General features: G+C 40.1%; 1 protein-coding gene across 1 annotated transcript in view; it reads right to left on the bottom strand.

Moving 5' to 3' along the window:
- Window positions 1-19897, bottom strand: part of PDLIM5 (PDZ and LIM domain 5) — a 135497-nt gene that overhangs the window by 14912 nt on the left and 100688 nt on the right. Inside the window, exon 16 of the mRNA XM_086611322.1 lies at window positions 13060-13244. Within this exon, the coding sequence (XP_086467448.1) occupies window positions 13060-13244 (185 nt within the window). The remainder of the gene's footprint in view (window positions 1-13059; window positions 13245-19897) is intronic.

Here is a 19897-nt window from a genome sequence, read left to right as displayed (position 1 = left end):
GTAACCGTTATGCATGATGGAGTCCTGCTTTCCTGGAGATGGCTGAACACCTGCCTGCCAATGGGAAGCAGTGAATGAATTCATTGTTTTGCTCTGTTTGCATGTGTGGCTTTTGCTTTACCTGTTAAAACTGTCTTTATTTCAACCCCCGAGTTTTGTCACTTTTACTCTTCCGATTCTCTCCCCCATTCCAACAGGTAGAGAGCAAGCAAGTGGCTGGGTGGGTCTTAGTTGCCAACTGGGTTTAAACTATGACAAACATAGAATCATAGAATGGTTAGGGTTGGAAGGGACCTTAAAGATCATCTAGTTCCAGCCCCTCTGCCATGGGCACAGAAATCCTCCACCACACTAGGTTGCCCAAAGCCTCATCCAACCTGGCCTTGAACACTGCCAGGGACGGGGCATGTACATGTACAGGAACTTACAGTACTGTGTAAGGAAAACATTTATTTCTAAATCAAATTTAAACACTAGTCTACATCACTTGATACTATCAATCTGAAGCACTCCAAAGGTCATGTTCATATCCTCTTTATAAAAGTTATGACACTGAAATAAAAAACCTGACACTTTCAGAATGTATACATCCACACACTTCTATTTATGCTCAGGTTTTTAGAGTTGTAGAATAGACGTGCTTCTACGGGGTATGAAAAAAGCATTTACAAAAATGAAAGACACAGATGATACTGTTGCTAAGGGTAATGAAGAAACAAACAGTTCTCTGCTTTTCTTTCTCCCCTATTGGTATATGTACCTTGGTAACATACACGCTACAGCAACACAAGTTTATGGGAGCAGTTATTCCTGTCAAGTGGAGAATTCTTTTTCTTTTTCAAGTACACTAAAAACCCCTACATTTCCATAGCCTTTTGTTTGTAATCACAGGCAAGAGAAACCGTGAGTGTTTACTCAGTGTCCTGGCTTTAGTGCAGCCGCACTAAACCTTGTAAATCAAAAAGTGAAATTAAGATCTGAGTGAAAGCTTGGAGAAAACAACCAAGCAACGACAGAGATGTCCGACAGCGCAGGATGATGCTTCTGTTGCAAGGATGCAGCGCTCTAATACAAGGTCAGGGCATCGGTACGTAGCTTTGCACAAACTCTAGTTTGTGGAGCTGTTATTCTTTGTGCTAGCCTTCCTCCCTCATCCTTCATATCAACTTCCAAGAAAAAGATTAAAAACAGCGTATCACTACCTCCCTTAACGTAATGCTGATCAGCCTCTGCCCTACAGGAAAGTTGCAAACACCTTTCAGGTAAAAAATTGCATTCCCTGCTCAAATAGAAGTGGCATAATAATTCACGGAGAAGATAAATTTAAGCGACAGTGAATACACAGAAAATTCAACAGAATTGCCAATCCCTTGCTATTTACAGAGTTGAGATAGCCACACACTGCACAATTTAATCAAAACAATACAGTGAACTTTAGTTCATAAAAGCCTCCTCTACTCATGTGTATTTGTAGGCTAAGGCAATACAGCTGGAAGAGAAATCCTTTTTAACACTAACACTTTTGTACTGTTAATTATACTTGGTATTAATCCACCGATATGGGCTCAATAGCTGCTTTTGCTTACTCTTTCTCTGCATGAAGAAGCAATAAAGTCATATATCTTGTTTTGTCTAACTGGCTGGTTCATCAAATATTCTCAAATCAGGTCATTTCAAGACTGACATATTTTTGGATCCTTCTCTTTATCTGAAGCATCAAAAAGTATACCAGTTCATCCGGGTTTTTTTGGTTGTGTTTTTGTTCTTTTTTTAAACATAAGCCTATTGATTATATTTAATGTATAATTAATTAATTTGCCATTTCTCAAAAAAATAACATCTTGATTCTAGAAACATTCAGCATTCCTGAGTAGAAAGTATTTAGGAATAAAAGCACTTGATCTTGAACAAGTCACTCTGCTACTGTGATTCATTTTGGATTACAAATGTCTGCTAAACTGAAAACACAGGAACAGATAAAAATGGAAAAGGTGGCAGAAAGGCTTTGAAGACATGAACAAAAGTGGTTTTGATTAATAGCACTTTCCTCCTCTGTCATCACACATGGCCTTCTAATTTTCAGGTCGTGTTTCACAAGAAGACAAAAATACACACTAAAACCAAATCTGTTTGAAGATTGCTTTTGCCATAAATCAAACTGGAGTGTGGCTTCTAGCATATTGCAAATTTCTGTTTACCTGCTGAATGGCAAAGCGCATTCAGACGCACAGGCTAGCTCTTGTTTGCACTGTGTAGTTAAAAGAAGTCCTTCTGCTTGCTTAAAGGGAAAAAAAGTAAGAACACCACAATTATTCCCTTTTCTTTGGTCACATTACAACTTTCATTAATGCTGTTTTTATGAATGATGGCTTTTCTGAACACTACCCAACTTTAGAATTACTACTAACCAGGAATAGGATTTGTCTACATAAAATTTCTCTCAGAATTGTTAGACAAATCAGTCATTTCTGAGCTATTCAAAGCACTAAAAAAGGAGAGGAGGAGATAGTCCATCAGTTTGGGAAATAACTTCAGTTTATTAATGACTCTATGTTAAAAAAAAAAAAAAAAAATCTCTTAAGTGAACCATACTATAACCCACTCAAATTAGTACTGTGTTAAGCAAGAGATGTGACCTAAGCAAAACCAAGCTGGGCATTAGGTGTTGAAGGACCAGTGAAGGCAAACGGACCCACTCCACTTCCACTGAAATCAGTGAACTCAAGTTCAACACCGACATCCAGCAGATGCAGAACTTCCATGGGATCACAACCACAGTGCGAACAGAGTAAGGGCAACAACAAATAAGCCTAAGCCTTCAGATACGTCTATATTTGTCAGCATATTTTTGGATACTGGACAAAAACTAAGTTCTAAAAGGCTTTTTGACTGCCATTTGTAAAGATATGTCACTATTTGGTCTACTATGATGGGAACAATATCTAATTGATGACCGCAGAAGCCATCAGCAGCTGAGAACTAAGACAGAAAAGGTTGCCTTCTGCTCAAAAATTCTTGAAAAGCAAGGCCTTGAGGCATTTATTAAATGTTCTCTTCTTTCATCTCTCGAGGCCAGTGTAAAGCCAGGAAGCTCCCTGCCTATGCTTACAATCTGTCCCCGCAGCATCCTCTCAAGGAGTATTTTTCTCTTTGCTCACATTCACATTAATACCTTGTTGGTCTTACACAGCATTATTCCCATCTATGCCTGTTCTGAAGTAGACTCAGGTTTCTTCCAGTTCAGATTTTTCATCCTAAAGAAGAGGAGTCAGTCTGCTTCCATTGCCTTTAGATCCATACTCTTAATAAAGAAAATACACCAGTAAAGTACAGTAATAGCTATTCCACCACATTTATTATACTGGTTTCTTTGTAAACCTTCTACACTTGTTCTGCTATTTTTTTTTTTTTTCCACCATAGATCATTCTCCCTTTCTCACTGCTTGCTTTACCTCGGTCTTTTATCTTCCTCATTCCCATCTGAACACTAGCCTGAGGACAGCTTTTATTGCCTACTTGTGTCTTTCCATAGGCCAGAAAGGTCTTTAACACTCCAGTAATTTTAGCAAAGGTTCATTACTTCCACTGCAACCCACGGCACATTTTTCTATTGGTGGTGGTATTTTTGTGTGTTTTTTACACACTATTATTTCCCTACTTAAAATCCACATAAATTCTCAGTATTTTTTTCCAACAATATTCCACTTCTTGTAGCTACAGAATTTAAAATATTAAGTCTGTTTTCTTGTTTAGAACAAACATCAGTGTTTCCCAACTATCACTTCTACTTCAAGAGCAAGTCAACTCCTGTGCTGGACAAGACGGTCCTTCTGCAAGCAGAGGAAGGGAACACTCTCAGAGTTCCCACATTCTCCTCCTCTCCTTTCCCTTCCCTATTCCCCTCAGAAACCTTTCAGATTGAAACACAACCACACGACTTAAAAACATCAGGCCTGGAAAACTTATGCAGGTGTTTTTTCTTGCAATAAGAAGCTTTTACCAGGGCACATCAGTAACAACAAGGTAGGTACAAATTATCACACTCAGTCTAAGCAAAGACCTCTCAACTCTTGGCAATCGGTCTGAGCTCTCCTGTGGTTTGGGCTTTATCCTTTGCTTTTTATATTTTATATATATGATTTTGGATCCCATCAACAACTCTTTTCTCAAATAGTGCTGGTGAGGTGCGCCGGTACTCTAGATCTGGCAAGGTGCACGCACGTTTTTCAATTGTGAACGATAACCACGTGGAGATGGAAAAGGAAACAACTCCAGCTACTTCACAACATAATCTCACCACATATTTTCTGAGCATCACCTTCGTTGCTTGAAATGGGACAGAGCACAGCAACTTTTGCAGGTGCTCTGAAGAGTTCTAAATTATAAGAAGTAAATACAATAAATAAATAAAAGAAATAATTTATAAGAATTATACACCCCACCAGGAGCTATTCTACCCTGAGTGCCAGAGAGGTTTGTGTTCTCTGCAAGTCATTAAAAGATCTCTGTGGCCAAATTTCAGAGTTCTGCAGGTTTCACTTCACCTTCGCTCTCTTTAATTAAACCTTCTAAAGCACTGCTGATTTGCACTTGTGTATTGTCATAGCTGGCTTGTTTAAAACAGAAAACACTCTGTACCTGACTACTAACTTTCTATTTTATTAGCTTTAAGTTTAGCAAACTCTCAGTGTTTGCTTTCACTAAACTCCTTGGTATGGCTAGTTTAATATTTAACAAAGTTTTAGGCAAGGTAAAGAACTGGCTTTTTGTCTTTTTCAAAAATCCCACTGTGACTTTGCCCTCGTTAGACTAACAATAGGCTGTTCCATCGCTGAGCACATGGATAACTGCAAACACTGGTGAAAGGTTTGGAAGACAAAAGCAGAAAGGCGGATACACAGCGGTGCCAAAGTCACTTTGACAGAGGTTCTCCGGTGCGTAGCAACAATACAACAGCCTGAACTGTTTAACGCTCACTTAAACATAACATCAGACTTCGTGTAATATCTATAAATAACAATGCTACTTTAAGCAGTGGGAGTGCCAGAACTTCATTTTAAAGTGTTCTAACTCAGTGATTTATACACTGCTATCAAACTACTGTATTATAAATGGAAGATATAAAGCTTCATATGTCCAATTTTCTGGCTTTTCTTAATATATCTGTACAGTAAGAAATCTTCCTGTTTCTCCCCTCCAAACCAAACAGATGGCTGGATGAAGCAACGTGTCTGAAAAGCTTGGCTGTCAGCTCGTTACATTAGCCATATATAACACCCCATCCACTCCCAGGCCCATGTGAAATCACACAAGTTCGATGGAGAAAGCTACAGGATAAGCAAGAGGGGAGGAAAAAAAAAAACCAAACCAACAAACCAAAACCCACAAAAACCCCCCACCAAACTTCTCTGTTCAGCAGTTCTCCTTTTGTTTCTTATGGAGACTTGGAAGCGCAGAGCTAAACCCTCGCTGCTGATGAAGGGCAGAACGGGAAGGATTAAACCATTATCATGTCTTTAAATGTCGGTGAAGGCTGGTATGCACCCCGTGGAAAATCACAACAGGTGCCACCCTGGCCCAATTTCAACAACCCCTGCAACTCGAGGGGCTAGTTCCTGCTAGCAACCAGCCTTTCAACTGGAAAGGCTCCGGCTAAATTAGCTGTAAAGCATCTTAATTAAAATGCGCATGGTGGTTTGGGCTCGCTCAGCCTGTCTCCTTGTGATTTGTTACATCACATACCGTCACAAATTTGGCACAACTGGCATCGCTTTTACTGAACACATGCCTTGAGGAGAATGAGAAAATGAAGACCTGTGCAATAGTGTTTCATTTCTCTGGAGTGACAGTTTAGAAACCCATTTGGTAGCTTTCTGCAGACATCTTTGCCTCCCTCACTTTCAGTTGCTGTTCAGACCTCGACAGCTTGACTCTGCCTGCAGAGAACCATGACTGTCCACTCTCTCTCACTCACACACATATTATCTGCTAGTTTCATGGAGCTGACATTTAACATTGAATGGTAATAAGAACGAAATTACCAGAGGAATAATGACTTTTCATTTGTGGAACAAGTATTAGGCATATTTCTTGGATGTCCTACACCTGTACGTCTGACCAGGACACACCACTGCTCTGAGCTGGTGCTAGCGAATGAAAGGAGATTGATCTGGCGAGCCAGTCTGTGACAACAGGCTCGTTGTTTCTTAAGAAATCAAAACCAACGCGCATCTAATTTTGCAAGTCGGTGAACATTCCCACTCAAGGAGTGTGAAATAACCAGAGACAAACAATCTCTTCACCTCTGTTTAAATGACTAGAGAAAGAAACATGCATCTATCTGATTTATGTATGCAATTAGTTTAAGTGCACAGTTAGGTGCAATAGCACATGAATTTAGCAACATCAAATCACAGGCAAATTGTCAAAGGTCATCTTTGTAACAGAAAGCTGAGTTTCTGTTCAGCAGATCCCGTAGTGAGGTACACCAGTTCATTCTGTCTCCAACAAGTAGGTGGTACATTTCTGCATCATTACTATGATCTGCTCCTTCTTAAATATAAACATTCAAGTTTCAGAAACATAGTAATTTTTTCACCATGTCTGCAGGAGTTACAATTTCATACTACCATCAAATTAAGGTTGACGTTTATAAATTACTCTGGTTTCACAATGGGTTTTGCTTGGCTAAGTGACTTCACATTACTTAACTTGTAAGAATAAATTTTTGTGGTTTGCTGTCACATGACGATATAATCATTTAGATTAGATGAAAAATTAATAAGAATAACAGTCCACACACCAGGATCAGGAAGCTTTTGTGTTTTGACCTGTCAATCATACCACTTTTATGGATAAGGCTTTCTGTTTTTATGAATGGTGACTGCATTGTGGAGAAGCAATCTTTAACAACATTTTTTCAGTGAAAAATACTGGAACTGTTTATATTTTGGGACTGTATCTAGCAGAGGCCTTACCAACAATAAAAGGATTTGCCTTAACAACTTGTAGTATTACTCCAGTTTCTTCCCTAAGTTCAGACCATGGTCCTCACTGGGCATGTAGCCCCTTGAGCCTCTATAATAATTAGTCCTATCTTTAATTGCCTGTTCTACAAAGGAAACAAATTGGGATGAGAGGGCCCTTAAAACGAAATCGCAGAACTTTATGAACAAGGCGATGCTGATGAAATAGTTCAGTTGCATTTTCCATGCAAAAGTAGTCCCAAAGCCAATGGTCCATCAACTTAACTCACTCAGTCACGGTGGCCTGTAAGGTCAACAGAACTGAGACAGGGGCTGGAGTAATTAAAATGAAACACAGTGTTGTGGGTTAGGCTGAACCCTCCCACACAGCCGGTCACTCCCTGTCCCCCAGGAATGAGGGAGAGAATTAAAGGAGAAACGGGAAACCCGTGGGTTGAGATAAGAACAATTTAATACAGATGATTTAACACACAGTGTAGATGCTCACCACCCCCTTGTATGCGAAGCCCATCTCGTCCGGAAGCTGCAATCCCGGACGAACGCAAGGCCCCGAAATAGAGAGGGGCAGAGAGAGAGTACTCCAAGAGCGGGAGTACTGGGAGAGAAAGAAAAAGAAAGAAAAAGAAAGAAAAACAATAGAGCAAAAGCGCAGCAAGCGCAAAAGAGCAAAAGAGCCAAAGCGCAAAAGCCCTTCTGTCCGGCTGCCCCTCACTTTTATACTGGGCATGACGCTGCATGATATGGAATACTAGTTGGCCAGTTTGGCCCTCAATCTTAAGTTCCACCACAAATCACAAGGGGAATCGTGTCCCCCTTGTCCCAACTATGCTCCCCCCTTATCCCACCGTGTTTCTGCACTCCGGCACACTGAAAAGTCCTTGGCAGCTTGTTATCAGCGTTCTTCTCAGAGTGAGCCTCTGAGTAAAACCAAAACACGGAGCTCTTCTAGCTGCTAAAAAGAAGAGCTAACTGTCCCAGCTAAAACTAGGACACACAGAAAAAAAAAAGGTGACAAGGATGGAAAGTGCTGCAGTCCATCCCTTCACGGACCGTGAGCAAGGCCTTACTGGCAGGACAAGCATTTTGCGAGAGCACAATAAGCCTCAGTGTCTTCCTCCCTCTCCCCAGCTTCATATTGTTTGACATTATGGCCAAACTCTCCAGTCTGATATGGTCTGTATTTTTTGCCCCATTTTCCTTAGCAAACCTCTACAGAATAAGTTGCAAGGAAGGAGGCAAAGACCCAAACTTCAGTATACACAGGATAGGATGTCAAATCACACCTCGGAGCAAGCTTGTATTTTCTTCTCCTTTTAAAGTTCTAATATTATCAAGGAGATAGGATATGGGAAAAAAAAAAAAAATGCAGCACGACAGCACGCTACAGATAACTCCAGAGACGGTAAATGCAAGTCTACCAAACACATGAAAACAACTGCAAGTAAATAGCCAAATTTTTCAAACAAAGTTGGCCTAGGGAGCACTTTTTCTATGCTTACAAGTCAGCTTCCAAGTGTGTTCCCTCTGCTGAAGAAAGCATGTGCTTAACACATGTGCTGGCTTGGGATTAGGCAACTGACAGTTGTGGGTATTGCAGAACATGCTGACATTCCCGAGCAGCTCTACTGGAAGGGGATTATACATCCCAGTGGTATCAGGCTGAGAGACTCTGGGAATAAGGAAGTTGGCACACACAGGTAACTGGTCGCTTAAACTGCAAGCTTCGGACACTTCCATCGCAAACCCTCCCCATCCTATTCACACATTCAGCCGGCAAGCCCAGGAGGAACGAAGGTCATCGATTGCAATGAAGCCCTCCTCTCCAAGCAGCGAAGCAGCTTTTCGGGCCAACAGCTATACCAGCTCACCACAGGACCCCTGCCATCCTGCCAGACCCTCGCGAGCAAAGCAGGATGCTGCCTGCCCAGCCTCTGCTTGGGAAGGCAGGATGCGGTGCTGGCAGCGCTGTGCCTGGCACCCAGCCTCGCTGGTCCCCGCCACACCAGCAGCTGGCCCTCCGACAAGAGCATTTAGAAGATGGTGGGAAAGAGGAGGGGATTTTGCGTGAGAAATGTAACGTTGGAAGTCCTGACTGCTTCTGACCATCGCAGATCCTGCCACACTTCCCGCAAGAACAGCTCGTCTCCTGGCCCAACGCCAGTTTGTGTAACTGCATTTATTGGGTAATTATACTTTCTTAAATTGTCCCAGCAGTTTCAATTTGCCACGGTGCTATTCACTTCCTTTCAAGATGCCGCAGAGTGTTACAGCATGCTGACAAGCAGCTGTTACGTTTCACCCAAGAAGTGGCTGCATGGCAGTAGTGGGTGAGAGCCATTCCTGTGCGTGCATCGTGTGCTTGCACGTAGTACTGAGACTGTTAAATGCTTTGAGGTTCCTTGGAAGTGAGCAACGCTACATGAACGTAGGGTAGCTAGGATGTTGTGGCCAATTTTTTTTGAAATTGAACATAATCTTGTAAAAAGCTTCTGCCTCTAGTGGGTGAACAGAACGTCATAGCTCAACAAAAATGAAATGAGAACTATCATAAATTCTAGATGGTACAATTAGCAGACAGCAACAGCCACAATTTGGCTTATTTCAGCAATTAAAAAAAATCAATAATACAGACAAGAGAGGCTGATAGCAATTGCATTATTTGGAAACCTCTGCCCAGGCAGGTGCCACCACTGCACTATATGCACACCCCACCTGCTCTGCATTTTCAACTCTTTGTGCACTCAATGCTTGAAAGATCAGACTTTTTTTTTCATTTGTTTGACAAGCCAGGCTTTTATCCTGCTTATCTGGCTTCTTCCTCATGCTTTATAAGCAGGCATGAGGCAGCCATTCCTTATTTCTTCTACCAAACCACTGAAGAATCCTGTAGTATCAGGATTTTATTCCAGAGAGGGATAAAACCTCTGTTACCTTCACAGTGGGTAACTAGTGTAGTAGCATTTGTGGTTACCCCACATTTGCCCTCCAACAAGCAGATGAGGACAGTTCAGCTTGAAGGGTGCTATCACTGTGAGATCATTTGGATCACAATTGACTTCTGTACAGAGAAACCCAGTGCCTGAAGCATCTCCAGGTTCACTGCCTCAGCCATTCATTTGAGACCACCTTTTTCCTCCGCTTTTTCTTGCCAGGTCGTGAAATAGAGATTAACGGAGACCATACCTCAGTTCCAAAAAAAAACTATCTGACACCTTTAGGCATAAATGTACAATCTCGAAACAAAACCAAAAAAACACCAACAAAAAAAATATCCAAACACCTAAATGATAATCCAAAAAAGAAATCATGCTACTTTCATTAAAAAAAATACAAGAGTGTTCTCCAGTGGCCTATCCAAGAAAGGGAGATTCCAGCTAATGAACTACAAGATGCTGTCTGACCAAATGACTTATCTGTATAGTCAGACATCTTAATAAATAAAATCATTGGTAATATTCATGTCATGCCGTCAAACAGCAGATTATAGCTTCCCCAGACACCAACAAAATCCTGCAAAATATCTGCTTTGCTATGGAAACAACTTGGTGTTATACACAATATTCATCAGTAGGGTGAGTGCTATTAGAGCTACAAAACTACTCCAAATAAGTTTCTGCTATTAATAGCATACTGGTACACAGATTTACATAAGATTATGTCTTCCTTCTAATTATTTCCTAAGCTAGACTTCAACTATGAAATCAATCAGCTCAAAGGGAGGGGTTTTTTTTGTTTGTTTAAAATTTTGTCAGGCTTATGATCTACAAAGCCAAATTTTGTTTGGCCTGTGAAACTCTGGCAATTTTACTTTAAAGAACACTTTATGCTCACAGACTGCAAACAAACAGCAGAATTAATTACTGAAGTCCAAACATGCCCTGAAATGGTTATAGTCTTTTTCCTCAACATCTGACTAATTTTATCAAAACACTCAACTACTGAAACAGTTTTACGTGTCAGACTGCTGGTTTCAGCCTTACTGAGTAAGCTCAGGTACGGCAAAAATTTGGATATTTTTATTTTTGCACTTCCCCATTTTAGGAAACTTTGAGTTTTCAATGCCCCTCTCTCCTACAGTTTTTATTTCTGGAGAGAGGTGATGACTTTGCTTCTTTGGAAGTTAAACACTACATGCCAGGCCACTACAGCAAGGCAGCACAGAGCTGACATCCTCACGATCATTGCCTTCCACCAGCTTCTCTATCAGTATGAATCTCCCAAGTTTTTTGTAAGCTATTCTGGAACATCACAACCAGAAATTCTCTGGCTGGCTTTACCCCTCACCTACCTATTTGGTACCTCTAATGTGAAAAAAAGAGATTTTCATATTAAGCAGTTTATGGGCACAGATTTTCAGAGATGTATGTAATCAAGTGTAATTTAATTCATCCTTATAAATCTTTCTCCTTCATCTGTCCATCATAAAAAAAAAAAAAACAAAACAAAACCAAAAACTGAAACATATTTCAAACAGTACACTTATATTAATACTAAAGCACGCTAGTAGGATTTGGCAACGAAACACCTACCAACATACGGCAAATGGGTGTGATACCACCAAAACCCCAAGTTGACAGGTGGTTTCTGTGCAAATGAAATAAAGTTATCATTTGGTGAGACACAAAAAGAGTTATGCCGAACAAGTAGCACAGTCACTTATAGAAATGCAGGATTATCATATTCCCACAAACGCTTGCCTTAAGTACACGTGATACCAAAAATGTGACTTTTGAAAGAGTTGGAGGTTTTTTTTCCTCTAATGATAGCTAACTCAAAGAAGTGAAATAATGCAAGAATTAACCTGATCTAAATTTAAATAAGTCTTTACCTTGTTCTTAAGAGTATGCTCAGTATGTGACAGTTAAGTATAGCCATGATAGCGTATTGCCATCTTGAGGCTTGCTAGCAGAACTGCATGTCCAAAATAAAATATATATATTTGTTACCAGGCACAACGGTAATTTAGCCAGACGTGCCAAAGCCATTATAAAACATATAGCATCAACACCATGTGTTTTATGTGTGTTTTGTCTTTATTTTTATGCCAGGGCCTCTGTAGTTCCTTTTCTGGACTGGATATACTTTTAAAGAGGGAAAACCTTAACATTAGAACTAAAGAAAAAAAAAAAAAAGATCTGGCAGGATGCTTAGATCCTGTCAGAAGGAGAATCAGGGATATTCGCCTCATTCATACAAGAAAAATCTGCAGTTAAAGCTTAATTAGTAATACAGATTTACCAGATCCTTTGAAATTACTACTCAAGCTTAGTTCAGCACCAAAGACTGACTGAATTTAAGAAACAAGTTACATTAAAAAAATCACTACCTGTAATATTAAGAAAATATAGTTACACAATTACACATACAGCATTTCTTAACACAGATATGATTATAACATAGCAGCATCCATAAAGAAAATTGCATTATTTCAAGACATAAGACACTTTGGTGCTGCTTTAAGGGTATAAGACTCACCAAACTACATTCAAAGGTAATAGCTATTCAAATTATCCTTGCAAGAATCCACCTTTAAACAAATCTCCGTATCACAAAGCTATGCAATACTCTGGCACCCTGCTCAAATAAAACCTACAAATGTCAAATACATAACCACTCTAATGTTTCAGTCTATTTTAACTTTCTTTTTTTAAAAAAATTAACATCTACTTCAAAAAAGACCACTTGGAAAACATGTCTGTTCATATTCCCACCCCTGAAATGGCATGGAATATGCTCTGTTGAATTTTCAGTCACACAGGAAGCACCAAGTTGAAATTGTGAGGGATGTGTATATATTCCATTGGTATGTATGCTTTCAGTAGAGCTTGGAGACATCTGACTTCGCTTGTTTGTGAAACCAATTACATCAGTGAGGCTACTTACAAAGGGCTACTGGTTTACTAAAACTGCTAAAGCTGTTTTTCTTCTCCTCTTTTCTAAACAAACTGTCCTGTACTCAAAACACACAAACAGCCATTTGAAGGCTGCTGTTTTTACACCCGCGGTGAAGTATGTTTTCCTGAGCTATCCAAAGGTCTTTAAGCGAAGAAGAAAAAGCCTCACTGAAAGTTACCTGCTTGGTTTGCAGGCTGCCAGCCCGAGTACTTGGCAGCACCCGGGGGTCCCGTTGGCTTGAGGGCAGCAGCAGATGGGGTGCTGGCGGGAGCAGGTCTCGCGTCCACGTTTTCTTGGCAGGCAGGCACGCTCCTTGCCGAGGCAGCCGTAAAAGCGGCGGGCTGGGTAGCCTCCGGGAAATCGCTGTTCAGAAACAAGGGAGGAAAAAATAAAACGCATTTCTTGCTAGAACAAGACCATTTGTGAAACACAGATGGGGAGCGATATCCCTGCATCCTGGTGCAACAGAGCAGCACCCACTACTCTGTGATCGCCCCAGGACAACACTGTGCAAGTTACGTTTTTAAACCATTTTTTAGAACTGGACACTTGAGTAATTTCTGTCAAAAGTCAATCTAGACAACTAAATACTGTTACAATTTCCATCTAAAATATTTAAGTGTTGGTGTGACACAGGTTAAAGCAGAACCCTTACTGTTAATTTGGTACACTCCCACACTTTTTCAATACTTTTTTTTTTCTTGGAGAGTAGGCAAATACTCATACAGTCAGATTATACTTGTAGATGTTAATAAAAACCATCAATCTAAAAGTGACTTAATTACATGCAATTTTCTTCTATGGGCCACTGCTCCTCCAATTGATTATTTTAAAAAAGCTGTAAGTTTCCTCATTCATGAAACGACATGCACAATATTTTATATTGCCTCTTTAGAGAAGTTTACAGATGCTTTTATATTTTAAGGGCTAGCATAACTCTTTTAGCTGTTCAAAAACACACATGATACAAACTGCACTTGATCATAGTTCATGTAGAGTGTAGGTAGCCACTAATTACATTGCCAGCAAGAAAATTTTTCATTTCTCATTTCCAGAGGCTGTTTGAGAATAAGAGTTATCATAACAAAATTTTTATGCAGTGTAACAGTATTTGTATGGATATTTGCCTTTGGGAAGCTGAAAACAAATATTTTCATTAAAAATCTTCAAAGTAGAGGAGTAACTGCTAATGAAGGTCATTTGCAAACCAAGAGGCTCACAAAGACAGGAAATGAATTCAAAAACATTGCGAAATAAAGCCAAAACAATTCCAAATACATATTTTGTTCTATCTGGAAACTCATCAGTTAACACATTAGAAACCTTGCGTTCATTCCTTCCTCTATTGAAGAAAACCAAATCTACAGCACACATGCATATCAGGGTCATTCACAGAATTACAGATTGTGCCAAGTTCAAAAAGTTAAAATCCTTGAGCTATTTTCACTTTGCAGGTATCGCACATGCACAATATTGCCTTGCCCAAACAACGTGCAAGAACTTGAACACACCGTGAGGCCAAGACACAAGTTCACAACCTTGACTGTTTTTGTCTCTAGATTTACAGGGTTAATAATTGATGTATTCAGAATCTTTTTCTGGGTAAGGGATAAAAAAGAATCACAGTTTAGAGAATATATCTGAATGCCCAGTTTAATGAGTAACAGCTACTGCATTTTGATAACAGTGGTAGCTGTGCTGAATTGACGCTCTGATGGATTTGCTATATGCAGCGTGCACAAGCCCAGCGAAGCACAAAGTGAGACCTTGCATTCTGTTACGTTCGGATGTTAGAAGATATTTAAGGGCATGTGTATAGTGCAAATGGAGGCATATAAAGTACATGTCAGACTCCTTAAAGGCTTAGGATATAAGTCTTTTTAACAACAGATTGCGAGACAGCAGGGATGTCTGCGTAAAAGCTGCAGTTGCAGACTGAAAGAAAAAAGATAAGAAGACGTTCTCTGACATTAAGTAGCACGTTCAGTAGTTGATGACAAAGTAGTTTGGGATTGGCTTCCACTATGAAAAAAGCACGTGTCTGCGACTTCAGTGTCACAGAAATATCCTTCTATATTGTTGAGTACATTTGACACATAGCCCATCAAACCCACTCCAGGTCAGAGCCCCATTACAACTTTAAGAATTCCTGAAAACATTGTTGGTCCTAAAAAAAGAAAGTTTCCTGCTTCTCCATCTAAAAGACTCATCATCACTTGTCGAATCATTTTTCAAGTCTCGCTCCTCTTTACTGCCTTTGTCTGGAACATATAAATCGTAAATCATACAAATTATCTGTCACTCATAAATAAGAAAATCTTGCTGAGCCAGCAGCTGTCTTTACACTAGCAAAACCAGATGTAAGACAAGCAAAAGGAGTATCCTTCAGGCAGAATAAGGACAGAAAAATGTAGAAATGGCTGAGGTGTGCTGCTGGCAAACTGCAGCCTTATACTTGCCTTGCAGTATAGGCAAGGAAGGACACCGACACTAGCCACAAGCCTAGTTGCAATGCCAATTCGTACTTCCACCATTGCCATTTTCATGGTTTAATGCTGAGGCTGATGCATGACATGGCACGCTGGTTCCCGAAGCAACAGATTATTGGAGACATATAGGCTTTCGTTTAGAAAATGAAAAGACTGAAAAGGTGAATCCTAATGACTCCAAACCAAAAGACAATGATAAACTCAGCTATAAAACCACCTGTGATTGTTGACCACCTCTGGTGATTTACGTGCCAGAAGCCTATCCTAGAGAGAAGTTTCCCAAGAGAAAAGCTCAAAGCTGTCACTCTGACAGAGTGGATCATGTTGGCCTCAGGGCAAAACTTCTGACAGGTCTTGGACACTCTTTGTACTTTGTGCCTGCTTCTTTCAAGCAAGAGTTGAATGAACTCGAGCTGGCACTACAGCCTGTTAATTTAACAAGCAGGCTGCTACTGCAGCTTGGAGAGACTCCAGTGTTATACTGCCCATCTGAGATGGGCTGAAGGAAATAGCACACGCACCAGTTTTCCTAAATTACAGCCTCTAATCACACAGTTGCCCAGGAGTGCATGTGTGGTGTTCTCCATAGAGAGAAAGAAAGATAGATCCATCTTTGTCTCACTTTCAAAGAAGTGCTGCACCCTGGAGATACTCAACCTTTCAAGCGCTAAACTTCTTCAAATTCATGCTTCAAAATTAATTCCTCAACATTCTACTTTATGATCTTCTACACTGAGAAACACTCAAACTCCAAACATTTTTATCCTTCTTTAATAAATATAGCTACATATCTTTTCAGAAGCACACTTACCTTCTACAAAGCGGCTGTACAATACTCACAATTAGCCCTACTAGTATTTTGTAACTCACGAGGATATTGTACAATGACGACCCAAGATTCGTTACCTAGAAAATACACGGTTTGAAGAAACAAAAATATACACAGAAATTCAAGAAAAGGAATAGGTTATGGAAGAGAGCTCCTATCTGCTTTTCAGTGTCACCACTAGAAAACTGAAAGAGAAATAATAAACTTTATGTATTTACCGAGTTCTGCTTGAGTAGCTTTCTCAGATTTCCCAGATGATACTCATAGGTCATGTTCAGGTCAAGCACATTTTGATGTCAAAACACTTGTACTGTTACTAAGGACAAGTCTACCTTCTAACTCAAGCTTTAACCTTTTAACTCTGTCTCATAACTCTTAAATTATTCCTTCTCCACCTGATGAATATTTACATATATATATGTATTATTTAATTTTTGAAAGTTTTCTATGATGAAAACTAATACAACTAAGAGTCACATTCATTTCAAGAAAGACGATGTCGCTTGCAAGACGTGAATGCTCTGCTGTCAAGCTTTGGGCAAGGGGTTTCAACACTGCAAGAATGAAGGAACAGCAGAAAGTGAGACAGACTGGCTCAGACAGTGTCTTGTGTCTTGAAAACCCACGATGTGTTTAATTAGTAAGTTATGGGAAGATTAATCAAAATAATCCTGGAATTGGGTTACAAGGGAAACGTTGCAAAAACAGCTGAAGAAAAAGGTCCAGCAAAGAAGCAAGTCGAAAACACCTCTCTATCTTTGACATAGGCTAGCTTATACATGACACAACTCTCTTGAATTTCCATGGAGAACAACTCCTACTGCACAGTGGAGCCCTATTCTATCAGAGAAAGGGCATGTATGGAAAAGAAAAAACTTTATAGAGGGCCAGTCTGAGACCTGGGGACACATATAGAGCTTCAGTGTCGGTGCAAACTTTATGCAGACCTCACAACAGGCTCCTCAGACTTACTCCCTCCTGATCAACAAAAGCACTGCGGAAACAGGCAGAATAGACTAAAAAGTAAGTAATTCCTCTGCTATTCCTCCTCACCTTCCTCCCCAAATACCAAACACTGTATTACACCCTGTGTTTTGGTGGAAGGACAGGGAGGAAAAAAGACATTTGCCAGATGACTGTTGAATTGCTGAAGGTGGTGCTGAGAGCTTCTTGGATGCTACAGAGGAGTGAGGGGCAAAGAACGTGCGGGGAAGGTCACACATAAAATACGCATCAGTTTTTCAGAGACCACTCTGGGATATTTGCATCCATACCACACCCCCTTCCTTCCCAAATTCAGGTGCATCAAGACCAGGCTGAACACATTTCAGAGGCATTTTAAGAAATTTGTACTAGAAAATCCTTTTGAATGTTAGAGGTTTTGATATCCACCCCACCCCGCCCCTCCCCAGAAGGGAAGAAAAACACATATCAGGGGCAATAGACGCCTAAAACTGCCTCCATCCTTCCATGGAAACTCCTATATAATGCTGCTTAGAATTTCTTCACACACACTTTAGAGAAGATAACCATGTGTCCTGTTGTTATTAGCTAAAGGAGAAGCTAACTGAACAGTTTGGTCCTAACTGAAAATGAAATACAGCTTGTCATCGTGTAGCTTCTAACACCATTAAAACGGTAACAAGGGCCAAGTCTCTCAGACTTTCCCAAGAAGGTTCAAGAGGTCTGGGCAGACTTTTTCCTCATGCACGCCCAAGATACCAGGTCATCCATCTGTAAACACCATCACTTGAGCCCCAAGCTCAGTCTGGTACATCAGTATTTTCCTAATAGTTCTCTGGATTATAAATAATATTTTAACTCCCATTTGTTGTCCAGAATGACTGTGTGTCAGGAATAAGTCCCTTGTGGTCTAAGGAAGCTTGCTGACAGGAGAGGTCATATAGTGTCTAAGACACAGTCTGTAAATGCTTTCTTCAGATGGCCAGCAATTCTGTGAAGTTATTTTCCCTTAAGAACACTAAATCTTTTAAGACAAAAAAAAAAAAAAAAAAAAGACGTGAGCAAATCACTGTTCTCAGTTTCTGGCACAACCAAGTGGAATATGATAGCCTTGTCTCTGCTTTATGGCTTCTAAAACCAAAATAGTTTAAGACAGTAAGACTTCCCTTGCATCACGCATTGCTGCCTGTTGGTTGTCTGTTAACCCCAAACAGGCATCGAGCACGTGGCACAAACATGAATAAATGGCTTCTAAAATACACATAGCGCTTGATACAGCGCTGAAGGGGGCGGGGAAAAAAAAAACCACAACAAAATCTGAAACTTTTAATATGAACTTTTTGAAACATTGGTATTAAAGAAACTTTGCTACTTCAAAGGAAGGAAAGAACAATTTGTCTGCCCTAAGACCAAGTAAACTGTAACACAGATGCTTCTCCTAAGCTTTACAGAAAGGTATTAGCACAGCCGAGATAAACTTGAATCTCAGATTTCGATTTCTTGTTTTAAGCTATGTTGTTTAAGTTGTACACATCATGATGTATTTTGCACAGTATCAAAATACATGTTAGCTAAAGACATGTATAGGATATTAGAAAAAGCCAGGTATGAGAATGATGACAAGACTCTATGGAAGGGGAAATACATCCACCTTTTTGCAAGGTGCAATAATAGAGAAACAGAAGATAAGAAATACTGAATGCTGACCTTTCTCCCACCCCTACTGCAAGCCCATGGTCTCAGTCAGCTTTTCAAAATGGTATTTATGCTTCATGTTAACCTAGTAGCGTTCCAATAACTCGCAAGAAAGAAAATGCAAAATGAAATAATAAAGAGCAGAAAAAGCCGTGTGGGTGGAGGTATTTCCATATCAAGTTACGGCGAGGGCGTCTGTAACCTTTCCGTAAGCCATGCTCTACACAGCAACAATTCAAAGCATCTTTCAGAGTAAGTATCCTCTTAAGAGTCAACACCAGCCTTTATGTCACAAGGCCAGACTACCCTCTTTTCAAGAAACTGTACATGGCATAGTGCCAGGTAGATAAAATAAAAGGCATGTCAGTGTCCATTCTTGCTAGCGTCTCCCAAAACTTCACAGCTTTTTTGCCATGCGATTTAATTTTAGGGCAGAGCTCCAATTCTTGTAAATGGAAGATATTAAATACATCATTTCCTTTACTGCATATATGTAGTTTGTTAAAAAACACAAACCCCTATAAACTTAAGGTTATTCTGGTGCCATCAGTATGAACTCTCAGCTTAGTGAAAGATTGCATGGCTGTTATACAAAAAAACCCCACCTCAATTTCTGAGGAGTCTGGTAGGGGAAGAAAATGTATGAACACTCAGCACCCACTTCAGGCCAGTTAATAGCAGATATTAAGTCAGAAAAAGGTCAAATTCTCTGGCAGCTAAGCAGTACAGAGCAGTTTAAGACAGCCAGCTTTGGAACAGAGTCAGTGAAGTGAGAGAGATAAAAGGGAAATATTTCTGGAGCAACCCTACTGCAGAACAAAACCTAACCCCTGCTTTTGTTATAGCTACAACCTTCTTGAGTTTTTCTCCAGAGACAATGCAAACAAGCCTAAGCTACCTTGGTAAAATAGATTCATTACCTTTTCATGAAAGTTACGCAAGATAGAGCTGTAAAACACAAAACTCAAAGATGTTTAAGCTTATTGGTTGGCTTTCTTGCTTGAGCTAGATGTTTTCTGAACAAGTTATTCTACCATACA

Source organism: Tauraco erythrolophus, chromosome 5 (assembly GCF_009769465.1).
Source record: "Tauraco erythrolophus isolate bTauEry1 chromosome 5, bTauEry1.pri, whole genome shotgun sequence".
NCBI lineage: Eukaryota > Metazoa > Chordata > Aves > Musophagiformes > Musophagidae > Tauraco > Tauraco erythrolophus.
The sequence above is the reverse complement of the archived record's forward strand: the minus strand, read 5'-3'. Positions and strand labels throughout refer to the sequence as shown.